Genomic DNA, 23167 nt, shown 5'->3' with positions numbered 1-23167 from the left:
CTGTTAATCTGGGCTGCGCAGGAGTGGTTGCGTTGGGGGGGGTATATGATCTAAGCAGAATTTTAGACTTGCCTTTTCCCATGCAGTATCCATGGCAACTTCTTAGGACAGAAAGGACAATTTAGCCATGTAAATTCCTTCTAACCCCCCTCTGCTGCAGCTCCAGTGACTGTGTTAAATAGGGGGAGAGGGTGGGTTCTCTAAACCAGTGGTTCTCAACCTTTCCAGACTACTATGCCCCTTTCAGACGTGTGAAGCCCGAGTCCTGGTGCCTCGGGCTGAAGCATGTAACTTAGCATTGCAGGATTCCCTGTGGCGTGGGGCCAGGGCCAGCTCCAGCTTTTTGGCTGCCCCAAGCGGTGAAGGAAAAAAAACCAAAAAACCAAGCCTGGTTGAGCTGCCGCCGAAGTGCCGCTGAAGAGGAAGAGAGGGACTGCAGGGCCCGCTGCCGAATTGCCGCTGAAGACCCAGACGTGCCGCCCCGGTGACGGACGGAGTGCCACCCCTTTCTATTGGCCACCCCAGGCACCTGCTTCCTTCGCTGGTGCCTGGAGCCGGCCCTGCGTGGGGCCGCAGGCAACTGTCCTGCTTGCTACCCACTAATACCAGCCCTGCACTTGCGACCTCCCTAAACCCATCCCATGACCCCCCTGGGGTGAGAAACACTGATCTAGATGAGTTGAAGTACCCCCTGGAAGACCTCTGCATAGCACCAAGCTGCACATGCCCCTGATTGAGAGCTGCTGCTCTAAGCACACATCCCATGGCGCTCTGCAAGGGATAAGGCAGCAAGGATGCAAGCCCTGTGAACAACTCCAGACTGAGTAGCTCCTCTCAGACCTGACCACGTAATCACCAGAGCTAGAAAGAGGCTTTCTCCAGGCTTTGAAAGATGCTATTTCCTTCGTCAGTCATAGAAATGTGTCACCTGCAATTTTAGACCGTTCCCATATGGGGACCAGAGGGAATCGGATGCAGAGCTGTTACAGTAGCATAGTCAGAGCAGCGGGCTGGGAGCCAGGAGACCTGTTCTCTGCCACTGACTCTCTGGGTGACCTTGGGCAAGTCACGTCCCATCTTTGTGCCTCACTTTCCCCATCTATAAAATGGGATAGTGATCAGTGCTGAATGATTTTTTTTAAATGGCTTTTCGAGCAACATGAACTGTTCATGGTGGTCAAATTTTTCCAGCTCTTCACTGAGAAAACAAATCAGTAAAAAATTGTGAGGGTTCTTTTGGGGGGGGGGGTACAAAAACGGGAACGTTTTACTAGAACCAATTTTTATGATTTTATCTGAAAGCATTTTTGGAAAACTAATTTGTTCCCAGGCTTTAGTTCAAATTTTTTTCATAGAAAAACAAACCAAAAAAAGGGGCAGGGATTTTCTTTAACTGGAAAATTTTCTAAATTTCCTTCAGAACATAATTAGCGGTTTTGGACTAGCTCTAATAATGACACTCAGCCGTCTCCCTGAGGAGCTGTGAGTAGATCCCTGAAAAATATAGACAAAACATTTCTTTCGGCTTTTTGGCTACATTTTTCAAGTTTTCGTTTTTATGACAAAACCCCTACGGTCTGATCATAAATGGGTATTTCCCACAGAAAGTTCCATTTAGATAACAAAATCTGTTTTCCTACAAAACTATCATTTTTGTCCAAAATCTTTTCACCGTAGCAATGGGAATTAAGTGAGTGTTTGTGAAATGCTCTGAGGTCTGTTGGTGAGAAGCAAAGTCCTCATCTTTGCATCCTGGTGACTTCTGCATCACTTGATCACTTGCAGTCTCTAAATCATGACTGACTATGCTGCAGCTCAAACAGAAATCAGGGGTGTGATGCATAGAAGCATAGAAGATCAGGGTTGGAAGGGACCCCAGGAGGTCATCTAGTCCAACCCCCTGCTCAAAGCAGGACCAATCCCCAATTAAATCATCCCAGCCAGGGCTTTGTCAAACCGGGCCTTAAAAATCTCTAAGGAAGGCGATTCCACCCCCTCCCTAGGGAACCCATTCCAGTGCTTCTCAACCCTCCTAGTGAAAATGTTTTTCCTAATATCCAACCTAAACCTCCCCCACTGCAACTTGAGACCATTACTCCTTGTTCTGTCATCAGCTACCACTGAGAACAGTCTAGATCCATCCTCTTTGGAACCCCGTTTCAGGTAGTTGAAAGCAGCTATCAAATCCCCCCTCATTTTTCTCTTCTGCAGACTAAACAGTCCCAGTTCCCTCAGCCTCTCCTCATAAATCATGTGTTCCAGCCCCCAATCATTTTTGTTGCCCACTGCTGGATGTTTTCCAATTTTTCCACATCCTTCTTGTCGTGTGGGGCCCAAAACTGGACACAATACTCCAGATGAGGCCTCACCAATGCCGAATAGAAGGGAATGATCACCTCCCGCGATCTGCCAGCAATGCCCCTAGTTATACAGCCCAAAATGCTGTTAGCCTTCTTGGCAACAAGGGCACACTTGCAGTGACGAAGTGTGACAAAATGACAAAAATGCAGTGACAAAGAAAGGCCAATGTGATCCTTCGAGCCTCTCCCCCTGTGACAGGGAGCCTCTCCCCCATGGCATCCTCCAAGAACTTCAAAAGGCACATCCTCCTTCACGTTACTTTTGGTCCTGCTTTGAGCAGGGGGTGGGCCTAGATGACCTCCTGAGGTCCCTTCCAACCCTGAGATTCTCTGATTCTCTGATTCTAAACCTGGGAGTACTCAGGGAGGTGATTTTGACCTCTGTCTACGGCATTGGTGAGACCACTACTGGAATAACACATCACGTTTTGATGTCCACATTTTAAACTGGCCATTGAAAAACTGGAAAGGGTACAGAAAAGAGCCACAGAAATAACTGAATGGCTGGAGAAAATGACTTACGGTGAGAGACTTAAGGAGCTCAATCTGTTCAGCTTTTCCAAATAAGATTGAAAGGTGACTTGATTACAGTGTAAATGCATCTTCGAGGGGAGAAATACCAGGTACTAAAGGACTCTTTAATCTAGCAGAGTGAGGCAGAACAAGAACCAATGGCTGGATGCTGAAGCCAAGCAAATTCAAATGAAAAATAAGGCACCAATTTTTACCAGTGTGGGTGATTAACCATCAGAGCAAATGGCCAAGGGAAATGGTGGATTCTCCAATTTTTTGAATCCAGACTGGCTGCCAGTCTGGAAGAAGCTTTATCCCTCCGTATTTCAGGAGCCAAATTAGAGATCAGTGTTACCCAAATGAGCCCCCGGTGTGTGAATTCATGGCTTCATTTACTATAGCACAGTACCACATCGTCATATTTAAATAGTATGACCGGGGAGATATTTAATTTATAACATGAGCGGCAGGTATCCAAGGCCAAGGGAGGCTAAGCCTCCCCTAACCCAGGCTGTGGTCCCCCCCACGCTCCACCCCGAGGCCCCGCCCTCACTCCCCCTCTCCCCTGAAGCTAGCAGGGGCTCAGCTCCAGCCAGCAGTCTGAATCTCGGGGCTGGGGCAGCGCGCGACAGCTCGGGTTGGTGTGCAGGCCAGCCGGTGGCCTGGGGCAGCTTGAGCTGGCCCGGGGGTCAGGCAGCTCGGGGGTCAGGCCAGCTGGGCAGCTGGAGTGGTTTGGGCAGCTGTGGGGCAGGTATGGGGCGCTGGCAGGTGGGGGGCACGGCCTCGGACAGAAGGGGCGGGGCCGGGGGCTAGCCTCCCCAAAGGTGGGGTTCACCCACCGTCCATATATTAATAACCTAGTGCAAGTTAACTTAATTAGTTAATAACCTAATGAAAGCATCCTGATTGGTTAATAGCTTAGATCGCTTAATAATTCAATCACACCGTGTTTTAATATCTTGTGCTGCAAAGAGCTGCCGGAGACACATTAAAAGAGCCACTTGCGGCTAGCACGCCTTGGTCTGCGTATCACTGATTTAGCCAAATGCCCTGTGGAGGGCTCAAGGCAGGCGTCACGTTACACGGGAGGTCAAGTGAGATGATCTAATGGTCTCTTCTGGCCTCAGTATTTAGGAATAAATCTTCCCTGCACGCTGGCCTCACTCGCTGAGTGTGTGTTTGGTTTGTGTTCCAGACCAGCATCTCCATAGAGATCAGGTACCAGGCCATGGATGGCACCGTGGGCGCCTGGAATGACGGGGAATTTCTGGAGAGTCCTAACTACCGGTCGGAGGGCGAAGGCCCGTTGGAGACAGAAAGCCTGCTCCCCGGGCACCGGCAGGGCTCGGCCGTGTCTCCTGGCAAATCCAACCCCAGCCTGAAACCGGCAGAGAGGAACTTCAGGAGGTAACATTCCACCCGTGGCACCAACTCGATTCCCAGGCACTGCCTGGTGCGGGCAGAATTCTTGGCATGAGCGTGCAGTGGCAATGAGCCCTCCTCAATATGGCTATGGAGGGCGGCCCTGTTTGTCCTTGTTCATAGCGCCACCGTCTTCACGTCACGCTGCAGCGAAGGGAGATAGGTGTACGAGCTAGCGCAGATGCGTCTCACCTCCCCATTGTTGCTGGATTTGCATTTCCAGCTGCGTCTCCACCCTGTTCATTTTAAACAGGTCGATGCGCAGGTGGGCGTGGGGCGGGACACGGCTGCGGCTGCTTCTCCTCTGCCTCGAAACTCAGGCCAAAAAAAAAAAAAGGCTGTAAAACACAGGAGAAAATTAGCCGGACAGACTCACTCTGCCTCCCTGGTGGCCGTGCCGCGCTTTCGGAAGCCAAGCACCGCCCCTGAGACTAAGGCCCCGCCCCTTGGAATAAGACACATTGTCCAGTCTGCTTCAGTGCTAGATTTTGCCCATTGAGAGATGGCTCCTGCAAGAGACATGGGTTACAGGCTAATTCCGGGGGGCGCGGGGGGGAACGCAACATTTGTCAACAGATACTGCACTTCTAACACACCGTAACCGCAGGGCTAAGTAGAAGGGAAACTTGTGGTGATATTAGCTGCCACCAGGTGGTAACTGTTGACAAATGCAGAGGTGTTACGGCAACCCAGGGATATAACCCCGGGGCTGGGTGCGGTTTCAGGCCGGGAGCAGAAGCAGCGATCAGCAGCTTGCTCGAGGGTGTGATGTTTACACTGCCTGCTCTCTGGGTTTCCAGGTGAGGACCGCAGCGCTGGTGTAAATGTCACGGGGGGTGAGGGCTGTCCCGTGCAGACACATGCGCACAGGAGGAGTTCAGTGGCCATTAGGAGAGCAGCTCCGACCGTTCACTGAGAATTGGTTAGGCATGAATTGGAAATGTCGGTCATTGCTGGGCCCAAGTAGCTGGTGATTTCCTAGAGACCAGTCAGCCCAGTTCCTGGGCCCTGGGGTGGAGCTGAGTGTTAAAGCAAACCAGTTACTGAGGTTTGTAATGTGCCCGGGAGGAGTGGGAAATGCAAATATAATTAAATACAGATGTGGGGAGGATTAGGTGGCTGGCTGTTGGTTAGGCCTCTTCATATTGGATGGGATTGTAATACTTGGCATTTTTATAGCGCCTTGAATCCCAAAGGATCCCACAGCATTTCACAGAGTACGGCACCACTGATATGCAGCCACCTCTGGGGTGGGATCTGGCAGCTGGGTTACAGCATCACTGACATGCAACCACCTGTGGGGTGGGATCTGGCAGCTGGGTTACAGTGCCACTGACATGCAGCCACCTCTGGAGTGCAAGCTGGGTTACAGTGCTGTGGATGTGCAGCTACCTCTGGGTGGGATCTGGCAGCTGGGTTACAGCACCACTGACATGCAGCTGTGTCTGGGTTGGGAGCGGCAGCTCAGCTGACAAGTGCACAGCAAAACAGATGCTCATCTATCACAGTGAGCTGATGGACATGGTGTAAGCACCTAGCTAGACAGATCAAATTGGGATATTTTGGTCCAGGGTGTAGGGCAAGCTCTTGCACCTTTGAACTTTTATCGTGCACCCTGAGCAGATGGAGCCTTGGTTTTCTGATGAGATCGTAACCCCTCCCCCCGATGACCTGGGCTTTTGGAACAGAAGGATCCAAGTTCTATCCCTGGTAGATACTGTGATGTTCCAAGTAGCGGTTGTATGTGACATAGTGGTAACCATGCAGTTTTCCTGGCCTGTCCCCTCTCATGGATCCTCAACAGGATTTGAACTCAGAACCTGCTATACTACAGCACGGGCCTCTACCACAGAGCTAAAGGAGTAACTCCTCTAATGCACATCAGCAGTCAGCCGCTATCCGCTCCGAGGCCGTATCACCAGCGAGGGACCCAACACGCTTTATGAGCATGTTACGCTTATAGAGCCGTGGATTTACTTCTTGCTCCTTAGTCTCCCTGAACCATTCTGCATCAGTGTCAGAAGTTCTTCCTCCTGATGCATGGCCTGTGCTCAGAACAGCTTATCGCTTAGCTGGCCAGCCAGGAAGGAGGAGATGCGTAGGCAGAAGTGCAGTCTGCTTTGGAACGGATTTTGCTCTGTACCCAATCAAATCCCCATGAAGAGTTCGTTTGCTGTTTTGTTTTGCTCTAATTTGACTCCTGCTGACTCCACACCCCTGGGACAGCGGCTCATACAGACCATTACAAAGCACTCCGCACTGTTCACCCCAGTGACTAGATGTCCCAGCCACTTTGGATAGGAGCCAGGCCTATGCACATGGGCGTGAAGATGAAATGACAGTCGAATGTGGGGCTCGTGGTGGGGCACAGGCATGGACACCCAAGTTTGCATGTGTGCGGGGGGACGGGAGGTGGGGAGCACTGCCTGGGTTCACGCATGCATGAATAGGTAGGGGGTGCTCACAAGGGAAGGTTAAAGAGAAGAGACAGAAATAATCCCAGCTAGGTAACCCTGCGTTGGAAGCTGGCAGCAAGACCTAGTGCTGGGTGAATAACAGATTTTTCAGTTTGTTGGCATTTCCGAACAATGGAGTGGTGGAGGGAGAATTGTTTCAGGTGGAACAGAAAGGGAAATGTTTCGAAATTTTCAACAAAGTGAAAAGTAAAAAAAAAAAAAATCACTTTGGGTTGAATGAAAGGCTGCATTGGGACTAGGAGCATTTCTTCACATCTGCCATTTTTTTAAAATGAAAAATGCCAAAGCCAAAAGTCATTTTGAATGGAAAAATTGACAAGTTTCTGGGTTTTTTGGGACTTTTTTAGGGTTTTTCCAGCTGAAACAGCTCAGCGACATAAACACAAATTGACAAAATGTCTCAAGGTCCCCGAGTTTTGATCCAAACGTTTCACCTGGCTCGGGGGGGGAGGGGGGGAGGGGGCGGAGCCAAGCCATCCCCAAAGGGAGCCCTGCAGAACCATGCCCAGCTCTTGGCAATGAACCCAGCTGGGCTGGCGGTGATGCCAGAAGCAGGAAGGATGGGAGCTGATTTCCCAGTGACTTAGCGGAGTGAGCAAGGCTGATATGGAGAGAGAAACGGCCTGCCTGGCTTTGGAAACCAGCTGTGGAAATCGCTGATGGAGAATAAAAATGCAAGGCGAGCTAGAAAGAGAAACTAGGGGCCTGCGCCCTTTACCGCCACTTTTTGGGGATAAAAGAGAACACAGAGCTCCTCATTCTCATGACCTGAACCCACCCGCACACAACGGGCACTAAAGGGAACCCTCAGGCTGTCAGTCTCAGCAGAGGCTGGGGCCGAATGGGCCATGGAGAGTGAATTCTCAAGGCAGAGGAAGCTGATGCTGCATCCATGTACAAGGAGGGCTCCTGTTCTCATTCACACCACCAGAAACCTGGAGCGGCTCCACCGACTTCCACTGAGTCATGCTGAATGTCCAGCAGCGTGGCTGAGACCAGGATCTGCTCCATCCAGCCAGGGAGGAAAAGACCCCAAAGTCCCAGTCCCCAGCTGGAGCCAGATGCAGCCAAGCGCCGGGTCCAGCCTCTCTGGAATAACGCCTGGGCGCTGATTGCACCCATGTCACACACCAGCCGAAGGCAAGTTATGCTCAGCCAGAGGGCTCTTCGCAGCCAGAGGGGCTAGGGCCTGATTCTGATCCCAGTGGGGCTGGGTGAACGCCTCGGCCTTCAGGTTTACGCTGGCGCATCAGAGCAGGAGCTGGCCCAGGGCGTTTGTCTGAGCTGTCTATTTAGGGAGGTGCTGATCAGTGACTCCCATGTTAAGGTGGACCGGAGAGCTGACCGGACCTGAATAGATTGAAAATAGCTTGGAGGATGGGGGCTTCGGTCACCACTGCGGTACTCCTACCTCACCCCGTGGCAGCTCCAGGGAAACTGTCAAAAAATGGGGTCACCCAGTGTGGACCCAGCCCTGTTCAGGACTGGAGGGAAACAGCTCTCAGACATCCAAGCTAGGATCTGCTGTCTCGCCTCTCCTCCCATGAGGGCAGGAGGGGGCCTATTCCCTGCTCTATCATATAATGGTTCCTAAGGGCCCTCACTGAATGTGGCACCGTGCAGGGTATAGCCAGAGCGACACAGTACCCGTCCCAGGCGCGACAGACGATAGGCTAGCTTTGCAGTGGCCAATCACGTGCCTTAGAAATAGATCCGGTTTGTAGGATTTAGAGCCGTGTTCTTTTTTGCACAGGCATTTGAAAATCTTTTTTGCCGCAAAGGGCCAGTCGGGCGTCTGCCACGTAGCTCACAGACCCACCCACACTCTCTGTACTTAGGCTGCCTGGTTTTTCTCTCGAGATTTGTCTCCTACGTGACCACTTAAGGAGGAAATTGTCCTTTCCTCCTAGCAGAATGCTGCGGGAGATTGCTCCCAGAGGCTCCGAAATGCTCTGGCAAGCAGCTAATTTACTCGGTGAATTGGGCTGTGTCCTGTGGATTTCCAGCCTAATTGAAACCATAGATCAGTTTCCCAGCTCAATACACAGTACATTTTTTGTACAGGGAAGATGCTAACGGATTTCAAAGAGAGCTAGCACCGCTGTTTGTCAAGTGTAACAGTAGCTGGGGGTTTAGTAGCCTGGATTTTTGATTTATAATCTCTACAAAAGCAGGTTCAAATCCTGGAACAATCAACACCCATTTCCATCCTTCTGGCATAGGTATGCACAGAGCCATGTAGCTTACAATAGATCGGCTGTTCAGAGGAGAGCTTCTAAATCAGTGTCTGATTTGCTCCATCTGGACTGTGAAGATACCAGAGAAGGAGCCATGTCCAGGGTCAAAATTTCCCTTCTTTCCTCAGTGTTGTGTATTTTTGCTGGGTGACATTTGGCTCCACCCCAGAGCTGGCTGCATTTTGGGGGCACTGAGTGCACTTGCTCAGGGTGACAGACACTGTGTGCAGTTGATTGGAGTCAGACACAAAGTTAACAGCCCAGCTAGTGCCTGAGTCGTGGCTGTGGGACTCGGAGGCTAAACTGCACTCTGGTACCCAGTGTTAGCACCATTAGGATGCAGGGCTGCTGACCTGAAGCTGTGTACTGCTATGCAGTCTGCCCTAAAACATCTTTGAGCAGGGGGTTGGACTAGATGACCTCCTGAGATCCCTTCCAACCCTGATATTCTATGATTCTATGATGCTCCCTAGCAGATGGGGGAGTCAATCCCTGCTCGGACAGTTCCTAAATCTCGTACAAAGGCCCCATAAAGTTTTTCTTCAGTTACCCCCATTCAGAGATCACTAAAATGCCCTGCAGTGACCAACCTGCTTTGTGGGCCTTAATGCTCAGAGGGGCGGATGCCTGGGACCCTTCAGGATCAGGCCCCTGCTCTGTGTATGAAACAGGAGTATTTTAGCACCTTCCTGTTTGTTCATGATCACAGCTAATGCAGGAGGTGGGCTGGGCTTTCCCTGGTTTTGTTAAGGGGCGAAGCAATAATGGCAAGTTAGCGAACTACCAACTGTAAGGTGTTCCTGTGGCACTTTCCCCAAGACGGGAGGTGTTAGGCCTGCTGTCCTGAGCAAATTGCATGTGGGTAATTCTATCCTGTCTCCCTTAAATCGCTCTGGCTCTGCAGCATTGCTGCATGCTCACTGCTAACCAGCTGCCACGTGCCACCCCAGAAGTGTCTGCATTTCAATGCTGGTCCCTGTACACAGAGTCTGAAAAGTCTTTGAGGGTCACAGGATGCCACTGCAGCTGCCTGCGTGAATGGGTGAAATCCTAGCGCCGTTGAAATCAGCAGCAAAACTCCCACTGACTTCAGTGGGGCCAGGGTTTCACCCAACGCACTCCCTCGTGGCTGAGCATTGTAATGAGATTTGGGAATCGCGCCCAAGCAAGCAATATCCAGCAGCCGTCCACGCTGAGGGTTTGCAGGCTGTCCCTGCCATGTCCTGGTCCACCTGCACCCCGGCAACCCAGCGGCTGCGTTATTACCAATGTCCCCGTCCCCGTCGCCCCGTGGGCCTGCTGCGCTCACTGGCGGAGCTGAGGATTGAAAGCAGCAGGCTGACGTGCGCCACGTTGCTGCTCCCAGGTCTGAAGAGGACGACATGTATTATCACAGCGAGGACGAACTCCTGGGCGAGGCAGACACCCTGAGCCAGGGCTCCCTCAGCACAAGGTATCGGGCCAGGCCAGGCCTGGGCCGTCAGGTTGCAGTGTGCTGTGCTGTGCATGGTGTGTCCTGTCACAAAGGCCGGGGCTTTCCCCGCTCGCCTGCTCCCCACGTCCAACACCAGTTGCAGACGCAGCCCTGATGGAGCCGCTCTATTCTAACAGGAGTTCAGAGCACGGGGCGGGGGGGTCTCCGGGGCTGTAGATCCGTCCACCCTTCTAACACCGGTCCCAGTGCAACCAGACCAGGGCTGACCAAACGCTCTTCTCAGCTGATGGCTGTGGGGTGGCCTGTGGGAAAGAGCTGGAGGGCTCAGCTCGGCTATTGAGAGGGACGCCCACTCTCCAGTCACCACCATCAGTGCCCTCAACAAAGAGGCCCAGGGCTGAATGAGTCGCGAGCCTGAACTCCCCGTCTGACGTGGCAGTCCCGCTGGCTCAATGGTGGAGCACAGTGGCAAGACAGCATGGGGGAAGCCTGCCCCCCACGCTGCACCTGGCCTGTGGGGAGAGGGCTGCACTCTCCATGGTACATTCCCTCGGGGGGACGTACAGGAGAGAGGTTTCCTGGTCGTGCCTATGGCCTGCAGTGCTATAGTTCAGATTCTAGCAGCATTCCCAGGTGCAATCCAGTTCGTCTACAGGAACCCATCTGTCACAGGATTGCCTCCTCTTTCCCATCCATAGCATGTTTTAAGCTCCATATTTACTCCGTGCTACCATAGCTGCATTTGCTGTCTATCTAGGGCAGCGGTTCGGAACCTTTCCAAACTACTGTGCCCCTTTCAGGAGTCGGATTTGTCTTGCGGACCCCCAAGTTTCACCTCACTTCAAAACAACTTGCTCACAAAATCAGACATAAAAACACAAAAGTGTCCCGGCCCACTGCTACTGACAAATGGCTGACTTTCTCATTTTCCCCATATAATTATAAAATACATTGATTGGAATATAAATATTGTACTTACATGTCAGTGTATAGCATATAGAGCAGTATAAACAAGTCAGTGTCTGTATGAAATGTTAGTTTGTACTGACTTTGCTAGTGCTTTTTATGTAGCGTGGTGTAACACTAGGCAAATATCTCGATGAGCTGATGTATCCTTGGAAGACCTCTGCATACACCAGGTTGAGAACCACTGATCTAAGGTACTTATTGGGCCCCATTAACCTCATATCTGGATGCCTCACAATCTTTAGTGTATGTATCCTCACAGCAGCCCTGTGAGACAGGGCAGCGCTGTTATCCCCATGCTACAGATGAGGAAATGAGGCACAGAGAGGCTAAGTGACTTGCCCAAGGCCACCTAGGGTGACTGGCAAAAGCAAAAGCTTGCACCCTGGTGTCCCAAATACAAGGTGAGAGCCCTAATTCCTTCTTGCACTTCAGGGGTGGCTCATGGTCCTAGATTTAATTTTCGTATCTATACTGGAGTAAATCAGGAGTCACTTCACTGAAGTCACAACAGGTTTAGCACAGTGTAAATGAGAACAGACTCAGGCCCCTGATGTATTATACAGAGTGGGTCAAAATTTTCCCTCCAAACTTTTCTTTTTTTGGACAGAAAATTAACTATTTTTTTTCAAGAAATGCCCCTTTTTTATTACTTGTTAACCCCTTTTTTTCCTGGAGCAGGCACCAAAAGAGAGAGGTGGTGCTAAGGACTCCAGCCCCGGTAGGGCTGCTGTTTTCCTTGATGGGACTGTCGGCCGGGGGATAAGCCGGACTCCCACAGGGGATGCCCCGAGCCTTTCTGATTCTCTGAGGCTAGCTGGTACTTTCCATCAGAGCATCCTCTGCCCAGGTGGGCTCAGCAGAGCATATTTGCTTTGATGCCCCCCTCTCTGGACTCTCAAATGTGGTTTAAAGTGGCATCAGCTCAGGCAGGTGGGCTCATAGCTCTGGCCAAACCGGCCGGCCGGGAGCTCTCTAGTTCAACTGCGTTCCCCCTCCGCCGTGCTCTTGGTCAGAAGCAGAGCTGTGTTGCCTTTAACTCTGCCCTGCATTAGCAGGTTTTCTGGGTGGGTGAAATTCACCGCAGGGCAGAAACTACTCCAGTGAATCTATACCGATAGACGCCAGCGGAGGGACTGCCCTGCTGTGTACTGGGTGTTTAATTGAACCCCTTGGAGCCTTTCCTTTTCCTTTGCAGGGCTTGCTGGGTCCCTTACAGACACTCGGCTTCCATCCTCCTTGTCTTTGGTCCATACAGGCTGGGGGGGTATGCGATGGGGACACAGCAGGGCTCAGTGCCGGTGGCAAGAGCGGTGGGATTTACTCCATTCGGGCCAGGCTCCTGGGGCTGTATCTTAGTGGTTAGAGCAAAGAGCGTGGGAGATCTGTACTCAGCTCCGCCACTGACTCACCGTATAACCTCGGGCAGGTCATTTAGAGGCCCATCTTGAGTCTGGGTGGCCCTGATTTTGAGGTTCTGAGCACCGGCAGCTCCATTGTCGCTGCTCCTGCCACATTGCTCGGGAGTCGATGCCCCGACCAGATGGGTCTCTTGCAGTTCCTAGTTTTCAACCTATGTTTCCCTTTGCTCGGTGTCACCCCGTTGCCCCTAATCTGCAGCCCTTTGCACCCAGTGCCTCCCCCGCCTCAGCGTGGACACCTCGTTAGTACTTGTGCACACATATCGGGGCTGCGGCAGTTTGTCCAGTAACTCAAGCGGTAGTGGGCTGGGCTGTCGTACTGAAGGGTCCAGGATCAAGCCCGGCTGGTGGTGGGAGGCAGTGATGTTACAATGGCGCCTAACAGCATTTGGTCACAAGAGGAGAGGTGACTCCCTGGCAGTTAGTGGGCTGGCATGGGACGTGGGGTACTAGGATTCAATCCATGCTCTGGCACTGATGTTGGACAGATTACTTGCGGCTTGTCTAGACATGGAGTTAATCCGGCATAGCTCCATGTAGATGCTCTCTTACTCCAAATTAGCATAGTCTGCTTTGAAAGTGGATTAAACTGAACAGGGCAAAGACCCTCTAGTTCTGGAGTGTCCACACAGGGAGCTGGTCCAGAATAGCTGTTTTGCATTAAATCCACACCCTACCTTATACGAGAATAACTTTCAAGCACAGACGTACCCCCAGATTCTCTGCCCCTTAGTTCCCCGTCTGTACAATGGGGACAGTAGCACTGTCCTCCCTCAGAGGATAAACACATTACAGACTAACACTCAAATACCAGTCATGCAGGGCAAGTCAGTACTGGAGACACACTGTTCAGAGCAGGTGGCTGGCTGAATTGTATGACTGATGCTCTCTACAAACACCCAGTATTTGATTGTACTGAGACTCAGTATAGTAAGGTGGGCCCAGGGCAAAGGAGAGAGGTCAGAAACATAAGCCAAATGTGTTTCTGTAACGGGCAAAGGAACGCAGTCGTTCTGGAGAGTCGAGGGAGTTTGGCTGCTGGATGTTCTCTGCACAGAACATGTGATCAGTGAAACTGAAGCCAGGGATGATAGGCAGTGAAGCCTTCAGCAAAGCTTCAAGAGCCAGTCTGTAAGTATCCTTCTCCTTCATGCATTGGAAATGTACATGCAGAAGCATCTTAGCCTGGCATAGTCACGCCAATCGGAGAAGGCCCTTCAGGCATCTCCCAGAGGTGTCCTGTTGTAAATCATCATGCAGATATCTCCAGTACATCATGAAATCACCCAGAGGTGCTAGTGACCCTGTGTCCCCTGGTCAGCTCCGACGGCTTCTCCCTGAGGTCGTCTCTCTTCCCTTCTTCTGCGGGAAGCTGCGTGAGCACTTCTGCCGCCCCTTAAATCTCAAAACATCATCAAGAGCAAACCAGACAAATGTATGGAGCCACTGCTTAACAGGATGGTCTTGTGGTTAGTGCAGTGGACTGGGAGTTGGGAGATCAGAGTTTTGTTCCTAGCTCTGCCACAACCTCACCCTATGACCTCGGGCAAGTCCCTTCACCTGTCTGTGCCTCAGTTTCCCTCTCTATCTAATGGGGACGATAATACTGAGCCTTGCCAATGCACGTGAGCTCGCCCTATTCCACTAACTGCCTAGTAGCTCTGCTAAGACGCCTCTTTCCAACCGTGAGGCTTTGCAGTCAGTCCAGTTCCTTTCTCCAAACAGATAGTTTCTTATAGGGGCAAATGGCCACTAGAGTCTAGGATTACAGAGTGGCTGGGAAATGGTTTTCCCATTTGAGATTTAAATCCCTCCCCACCCCCCCCCAATTCTGCATCAGGATGAAACTGAAACCAGGAGAAATTTTTCATGAAAATAACGCAAGAAAAACCCACCCCAGGATAGCCAACAGCAAGTGTCACAGTGTCTCTATATAAAGCCATGGTACGCCCCCACCTTGAACACTGAGTGCAGTTCTGGTCACCCCATCTCCAAAAAGCCATATTAGAATTGGGAAAGGTGCAGAGAAGGGGATGAAAATGATGAGGGGGTAGAGCAGCTTCCATATGAGAAGAGATTAATAAGGCTGGGGCTTTTCAGCTTGGAAAAGAGATGACTAAGGGAGATATGATAGAGGTCTTTAAAATCATGACTGGTGTGGAGAAAGTGAATAGGGAAATGTTATTTACTCCTTCTCATAACCCAAGACTAGGGGTCACCAAATGAAATTAATTGGCAGCAGATTTAAAACAAACAAAAGGAAGTGTTTCTTCACACAACACACAGTCAGCCTGTGGAACTCCTTGCCAGGGGATGTTTTGAAGGCCAAAAGTATAATGGGGCTCAAAAAAGAACTAGGTGAGTTAATGGAGGATAGGTCCATCAATGGCTATTAGCCAGAGATGGTCAGGGACACAACCCCCTGCTCTGGGTGTCTCTAAACTTCTGACTGCCAGAAGCTGGGACTGGTTGATGGTGGGGGATCACTTGAAATTCCCCTGTTTTGTTCATTCCTTCCAAAGCACCTGGCACTGGCCACTGTCGGAAGACAGAACACTGGGCTAGAGGGACCGTTGGTGTGAGCTGGTGTGGCCGTTCTTATGTGCTTAATAGCCGAGAGGTCAGAGTACTCAGGTGGGAGGAGGGAAACCCAGGTTCAAGCCCTTGATCTGAATCAAGCAGCGCTCTCTAACCACCGGCCAATGGCTATTCTGGGAGCGCTCTCACCTTCTCTGGGTGTGTCCAGAAATTCCCTCCTGGACCTGAGAAATGTCCTGCAAAAACTTTCAGGTTCAATGAATCGACATTTTCCCGCCAAAAAAATCATTGTATCGAAAAATTCTCCACCAGCTCTCCAGAGTCGTCATTGTTATTTGTTAGTAACATTGGCTGCCTGGAATGGGGCGGCTGCCCCACTCCCGGAGAACAGGGATTAACAGCAGCCAAGCTAGGCTGATTGGGGAAGCAGCCACAGCTGTGGCCAGCTCAATTAGGGCCCAGCTGGCCCTATAAAAGATCTGCAGGGCCAGAAGGCAGAGGAATCTCACCCTAGCTCTTGAGTGGGAAGGGCTAGCTACCTGGGAGCAAGGTACCTGAAACTGGAGCAGTGCTGGGGAAGGGCAAAGGGAGCTGGGGAGCTCCAGCCTGGTAAACCTGCAGGCCTTGGTAAAGGCCTACAAAAGGCACTGGGGCTGCAGAGGGGCAGCTTGGGGATAGGCGAAGGCAGCAGGTCCTACCCCTTGCCAGTGATGAGTAGCCATGACAGACTGCAGTCTGCCCCAGTGGGTGGGGGCTAGAGGATGACTGGCAGTAGCCACTGAGGCAAGGTGGGGTTAGAGGGTTGGGGGTTCCCCTGGGAGGGGAGACCCAGACTGTGGGGGTACTGCTGGGACAGAACCCTGAGGTAAAGGGCACCGGGGTCTGGGAGGGACATGGGGCCTGAGGCAGGTGAGCTCTGGGCTGGAATTGAGCTAATTCCCAGGACAACCAGCAGGAGGCGCCGCACCAGTGAGTCTCTACTTCACTACGCTGCCTCAGTCAGGATCGGCCTCCCCCCGGCAAACATACCGTCATAGACAGGCCCTGCTCCCAGTCTGTACGCTGCCTTAATTGTCTTTCTCCCATCACCTAAATCTTCCTGGTTCCTTTGTCCAGTAAGCTCTCTTGCCCCTTCTACTGTGATTCAATCTACAGTCCCATAACTGAATTCTCCAGTGTAGAGCAGTATCCTGTTGAACCGGCAGTGATCTCTGGGGGGCCCTGGTGCAGAGTCAGCTGATATTTACTTTGCAAATTACATGCACAGGGCCCTGGGCATAAAGCTTTTTCCTAATGAATGCTACGGTTGCAATTGAACCATGAGACAAAAGGACCCAAGAAGCCTGTAATCCATCCTTCCCTTCCCAGCCCAGGGCCGCCCTGGTCCTGACTGTCTCCTTTGAAGTGACCCAAGTGAAGGTCAGCTTGCTTCTCATGGGGGCTGATGGGAGAAGTGGCTCTTAAGGAAGGGCTGGAATGAGGGATCTGAGGCGCCAGCTCAGACGGGTTATTCCATGCACAGGGAGTGGCGCGGGCTAAGTTACGAGCAAGGCGGCTAAGCAGGTTATAGTCGCTGGTATCAGCAGTGGGGCCGGAGGGTGACGTGGCAGAGGAAGGGACGCTGGGCTCAGGCAGCTGTGCAGAGCTTCCGAGGCCAGCGGGAAACATTTAGGCCAAACTTTTCAAAGGTGGCTCGTGATTCTGGCCAGAGGCGATGCACTTACAGTGAGCTCTGTTGGAGGGAGCTGCAGGAGCTCCGCGCCTCTGGAAATCAGGCCCCCCGGGCATCCGGCTGGGCACCCAGGGTTGGGAGACGTGTCTGAAAAGACCCACCTTCACCTGGAAACAGAGGCAGCCCACTGGGGGAGTCCAGCAGAGGCAGGAAGACAGCAGCTGTGTTCACCCCTCTCTTGCTCAGCATTGCTGCTTCCCCCTCCCCACGGGATCTCTGGGGCTCAGCTTGTTCTTCCCCCAGGCCATTGGCTCGAATCCCATTTCGTTACTTTCTGCCCGTGTTTCCAATCTCTCCAGATCCTTCCATGTCCTAGCAGGTTTATTAGCTGCAGCTCCCAGTCATGGACCTGATCCAAAGCCCACTAAGTGAGTGGGGAAAATCCCTCTTGACTCTGTGGCTTTGGCTCAGGCCTTTAGTTTTGCCTGCAAACATCATTCAAAAGCCACTTACCACTTGTCCCAGATCACTGGGAAGATGTGAATTTCATCAGCTGATTTTTCTGTCCCATGGGGGGGGGAATAAAGAGACCCCGAAAGGAAAAGAATTTATAAATCGCTCCGCGTGTCCCGCAAGTTCTTGTCCAGTCAAGGGCCGTCCTGCCTCCTAGGGTCACTGGCTTTCCCAGCGTCCATGTTCCACCCTGTTAGCTGCATGGATCAAGTCAGAACTGATTAGCGCCTGCTCCGTGCGTGGTCTGGGCTCACGCACTGCTGTCAATTGGCTGGAGTCAGCCCCATATGGGAACATCCAGAGTAAGCCGTCCGTCGGGGAAGACAAGTCGTTTATAGGCAGGGCTCTGCCGCTCACTCGGGGATGTGTCGGGATCAGTTTGCACCCTGGGCGAACCATCAGGGAGGCCTGGCCCCAGTCGGACATTCCAGATAGACGGGTCCAGCAATGAAGCTTGGTGACAGCCCGTTAACTGGATGTCAGCCGAGAAGGCAAGCTGAGACGCAGATTCTGGGGAGAGGGAGGATGGGCGGCAGTTAGGGTGCTAACCTACAGCTTACGCCCCGGGGGTTAAAGGCCCTGTCCTGCCACAGACTCCCTTTGTAAGGCTCTGTGCCTCAGTTTCCCAGCTGTACAATGGGGATCATAGCACTGCCCTGTGTCACCGGGGGGCTGTGGGGTTGAATACATTAAAGACTGTGAGATGCTCAGGTACTGTGATAAGCACCTTAGACAGGAAGCCCAGGACAATGGCTTATGCTAAGGGTCCATATCTAGCTCCATCAGCAGATCTTGCGGCAGAAATTAAGTGGTTTGTTTCCCAGTGGCTTGTTCCTTCCCTCTCTCCTGGCCGGGCAGGGAGCGTGGGGGCTCAGCGCTTTGACTGGCTCTGTCCAGTGTAAATGTGCGTGTAGTTCAGTAGACCGGCAGACATCCCTCTCGGAATTGGTTAGAGATACCTGTCGGCTCCTGCGGGCGGCTCTCTCTGTACGGAAGGTAGCAGTAGTAAGCTGTTATCCTGTAGTGGGCCAGCCCATACAGGGGGGCAAGATACATGCACACCCTTTGCCAGCGTGTTACCTGGAGACCAGTCTTTGGCTGAAGCATCACGCCAGCTAAAAGCAAGCCAAGTGCACACCTTGGCAGGACGAATACAGCCCCACGAAGGAGAGATACGAGCCTGCATGGCAGCCTGTCTATCACTTTGCAAAGCAGTGCCAGAAGGTGCTGCATAATTGTTCACCAAATCCCTCCCTGCTGGGAAGGGGCCTCTTCGCCATCAGTACCTTGAGCTCTGACATAGAATCATAGAAAATTAGGGTTGGAAGAGACCTCATGAGGTTATGTAGTCCCACCCCCTGCTCAAAGCAGGACCAACCCCAACTAAATCATCCCAGCCAGGGCTTTGTCAAGCAGGGCCTTAAAAACCTCTAAGGATGGAGATTCCACCACCTCCCTAGGGAACCCATTCCAGTGCTTCACCACCCTCCTAGTGAAATAGTGTTTCCTAATGTCCAACCTAAACTTCCCCCACTGAAACTTGAGACCATTACTCCTTGTTCTATCATCTGCCACCATTGAGAACAGTCTAGAGCCATCCCCTTTGGAACCCCCTTTCAGGTAGTTGAAAGCAGCTATCAAATCCCCCCTCATTCTTTTCTTCTCAGACTAAACAATCCCAGTTCCCTCAGCCTCTCCTCGTAAGTCATGTGCCCCAGACCCTGATCATTTTCGTTGCCCTTCGCTGGACTCTCTCCAGTTTGTCCACATCCTTTCTGTAGTGGGGGGCCCAAAACTGGACGCAATACTCCAGATGTGTCCTCACCAGTGCCGAATAGAGGGGAATAATCACTTCCATCGATCTGCTGGCAATGCTCCTACTAATGCAGCCCAAAATGCCATTAGGCTTCTTGGCAACAAGGGCACACTGCTGACTCATATCCAGCTTCTCGTCCACTGTAATCCCCAGGTCCTTTTCTGCAGACATCTGCACTCCATGAGGACAAGCCGGGATTCATAACAAGGCTGAGCAGGAGTCTCTCACCCCTCCCAGCCCCATCACTATCTCCTACCCTTGGTCCTGGGAGTCAGAATTAAATAATCCATCAAGGAAATAGACAGAAGGGGCTGGAGGCATCTCCAACACTCAGAAGTTGGTTCTCCATCACTAATGACTCAGAGACAAATGGCATATTGAAAAACAAGGCTCCAGGCAATAAGCCTGAACGAGCCAATTCATTTCAGAGACACTGCTGTCTCAGTGCAAAACCGTGCTGCATTTAATTCTCAGTACACAGAAGCCCGGGGTCGTCATTACCGCTTGTGGCGGTGAGTTCCACAGGCTCGGACCAGCCCCTGTGGAAGTTCCTGTCTCCTGCCCTCGGAAGCCTCCCCCTAGTGGTTGGCAGGTTCAGTGTCCCAGGGAAGGGAGGTTGTAGAAGGTCCTGGTGGCGGAGGGAAAGGCATCTCCTGGGTAGCACAAGCTGAGCCTGTGAAGGGCTTTGGATGTTAGGGCAGAGACCTGCCTGGCCCAAGGGCTGCTGCCTTCTATTCTGTTCTGTGTTGGCTTTTACACCATGCGCATGACCATAGTATCCGAGTGCAGGGACGGTGGAGCCTTCCCAAAAGTGGGGAGGCAAGGGGCCAGGACCCCCCACCCCCTCCATGGTCCTGCCCCTTCCACCCGAGGCCCCCACCTCCGGCCCAGCTGAAGCCACGGATCCCCCACCTGCCTGGGGTGGGGGAGCCAAGAGCAGCCCCCGGCCTGTGTCCCCACCCAGCAGGCCCCACGCCCAAGGCAGGAGGGTTCATTGCTCCCCACAGCTGCCCGTGCAGCTCTTACCCTAACCCAGCTCTGGCCAGGGGACGGGACCTTGAAGTTACAGCCCGGCCATGCTAAGAGCCACACGGGCAGCTGTGAGGAGCTGCAGACATGGGTCAGGGGCAGCTGTGAGGAGCTGCAGGGAGCAGGGACATGGGTCAGGGGCTGCTCTCGGCCCCCTCCCACCCAGGCAGATGGAGGGTCCATGGTGCCGGTGGTACTTCAGCTGCCGGCCTGGTCGAGGGGGGCAGGAGGGGCCATGGTGAAAAGTGGACAGGACAGGACTCTTGTCAGGTAATGACAAAAAAAATGGAGAGCGAGAGAACACAGCCGCACTGCGTGTGACTCCAAGGACGGCACGTTTGCTAGGGGTTGTTCCCACACTGCCGGGGCCCCAGAGGCAGAGGGGTGACCCAGATGACTTACTATAGCACTCTTCAATGTGATGGTCTGTCTCCACCAGGCGGCTCTTCAACCACTTGTCTCCAAAGCACTGGTGCGTTTTACCTGAAACTCCTTCGGCCGAGCTAGTGCCGGCCGCGCTGGCATCTGTGGCTAGCAGGGAGTGTGGGGGCATAAGGGGTCTCTTTCTTCCTGCCCTCAAGCTGCCCAGGGCAGTCCATCCCTGAGTATTATGGCTTAGCTCTCCAGCCAGGGCAACCACCCCACTAGGGGCAGATGGACCTAGAACAGCGACCCTGTGTTGGCTGTCGTACCCTTCTACCACTGGAGCAAAGAGACCGCCGTGGAGGCCCTGGGGCCTGGATTCTATTCCCAGCTCTGCCGCTGACCTGTTGTGTCTCCTTGGGCAAACCACTGCCATGCCCCATGCCTCAGTTTCCCCATCTGTCGCATTATGCTTGGTGTGCAGAGAAGTGTGAGCTCTAGCTGTGAAAAGTGCCAAGCATTGGTATTAAAACTGTTATTGATTTTGACAAATCGGGAGGAACTGGTTCATGATTCTAAGGAATGGAAGGTGGGAGAACAGCACAATAAAGACAATGGATTTCAAGCAGCCAGACTTTAGCAAACTCAGGAAGTTGGTAGGTAAGATCCCATGGAAAGCAACTCTAAGGAGAAAAACAATAGAAGACAGCTGGCAGTTTTTCAGAGAGACATTATTAGGGGCGCAAGAGCAAACTATCGCACTGCGTAGGAAAGACAGGAAGTCTGGCAAGAGACCACCCTGGCTTAACCAGGAGATCTTCAATGATCTAAAACTCAAAAAAGCGTCCTACAAAAAGTGGAATCTCGGTCAAATTACAAAGGATGAATATAAACAAACAACACAAGTATGTAGGGACAAAATTAGAAAGGCCAAGGCACAAAACAAGATCAAACTAGCTAGAGACAAAAAGGATAACAAGAAAACATTCTACAAATACAGTCGAAGCAAGAGGAAGACCAAGATAGGGTAGGCCCATTACTCAGTGAGGGGGAAAAAACAATAACAGAAAATGTGGAAATGGCAGAGCTGCTTAATGACCACTTTGTTTCAGTTTTCACCAAGAAAGTTGGTGGTGATTGGACGTCTAACATAGTGAATACCAGTGAAAATGACATAGGATCAGAGGCTAAAATAGGAAAAGAACAAGTTAAACATTACTTAGATGAGTTAGATGTCTTCAGGTCACCAGGGCCTGATGAAATGCATCCTAGAATACTCAAGGAGCTGACTGAGGAGATATCCGAGCCATTAGCGATTATCTTTGAAAAGTCATGGAAGATGGGAGAGATTCCAGAAGACTGGAAAAGGGCAAATAGAGTGCCCATCTATAAAAAGTGAAATAAGGACAACCCCGAAAATTACAGACCAGTCAGCTTAAATTCTGTACCCAGAAAGATAATGGAGCAAATAATTAAGCAATCAATTTGCAAACATCTTGAAGATAATAATGTGGTAAGTAACAGTCAGCATGGATTTGTTAAGAACAAATCATGTCAAACCAATCTGATAGTTTTCTTTGACAGGGTAACAAGCCTTGTGGATGGGGGCAAGCGGTAGATGTGGTATATCTTGACTTTAGTAAAGCTTTTGATGCTGTCTCGCATGACCTTCTCATAAACAAACTAGGGAAATGCAGCCTAGATGGAGCTACTGTAAGGCGGGTGCAAAACTGGTTTGAAAACCGTTCCCAGAGAGTAATCAGTGGTCCACAGTCATACTGGAAGGGCATAATGAGTGGGGTCCTGCAGGGGGATCAGTTCTAGGTCTGGTTCTGTTCAATATCTTCATCAATGGTTTAGATAATGGACTAGAGAATGCATTTATTAAGTTTGCGGATGATACCAAGCTGGGAGGAGTTGCAAGTACTTTGGAGGATAGGATTAAAATTCAAAATGATCTGGACAAACTGGAGAAATTGTCTGAAGTAAATAGGATGAAATTCAATAAGGACAAATGCAAAGTGCTCCTTCCTCAGTGGAGTAATCAGTTGCACACATACTGAATGGGAAATGACTGCCTAGGAAGGAGTACTGTGGAACAGGATCAGGTGTCAGAGTGGATCACAAGCTAAATATGAGTCATCGGTGTAACGCTGTTGCAAAAAAAGTGAACATCATTCTGGGATGTATTAGCAGGAGTGTTGTAAGCAAGACACAAGTAGTAATTCATCCCAGAAACACTTACTCACGTACTTCACTTTAAGCTCATGGGGAGACTCACTGGAGTCAATGGGACTGGCTCACATGGTACAAGTTAAGCCGGTGCATGAACGTTTTTGGTTTGCAAACTCTGGTAGTGTCTTTATTTGATTTGCAGTGTTTTCCTTTGCTTTGGGAGGGGCTGA

General features: G+C 51.5%; 1 protein-coding gene across 8 annotated transcripts in view; it reads left to right on the top strand.

Moving 5' to 3' along the window:
* Positions 1 to 23167, top strand: part of OTOF (otoferlin) — a 216395-nt gene that overhangs the window by 108345 nt on the left and 84883 nt on the right. For all 8 annotated transcript variants that reach the window (XM_074947330.1, XM_074947327.1, XM_074947329.1 and 5 more), the window contains one exon: positions 4069 to 4280. In XM_074947330.1, the coding sequence (XP_074803431.1) occupies positions 4069 to 4280 (212 nt within the window). The remainder of the gene's footprint in view (positions 1 to 4068; positions 4281 to 23167) is intronic.

This window comes from Natator depressus, chromosome 3 (genome assembly GCF_965152275.1).
Source record: "Natator depressus isolate rNatDep1 chromosome 3, rNatDep2.hap1, whole genome shotgun sequence".
Lineage (NCBI taxonomy): Eukaryota > Metazoa > Chordata > Testudines > Cheloniidae > Natator > Natator depressus.
Note: the sequence above shows the minus strand (reverse complement) of the source record. Positions and strands in the feature narration are given on the sequence as shown.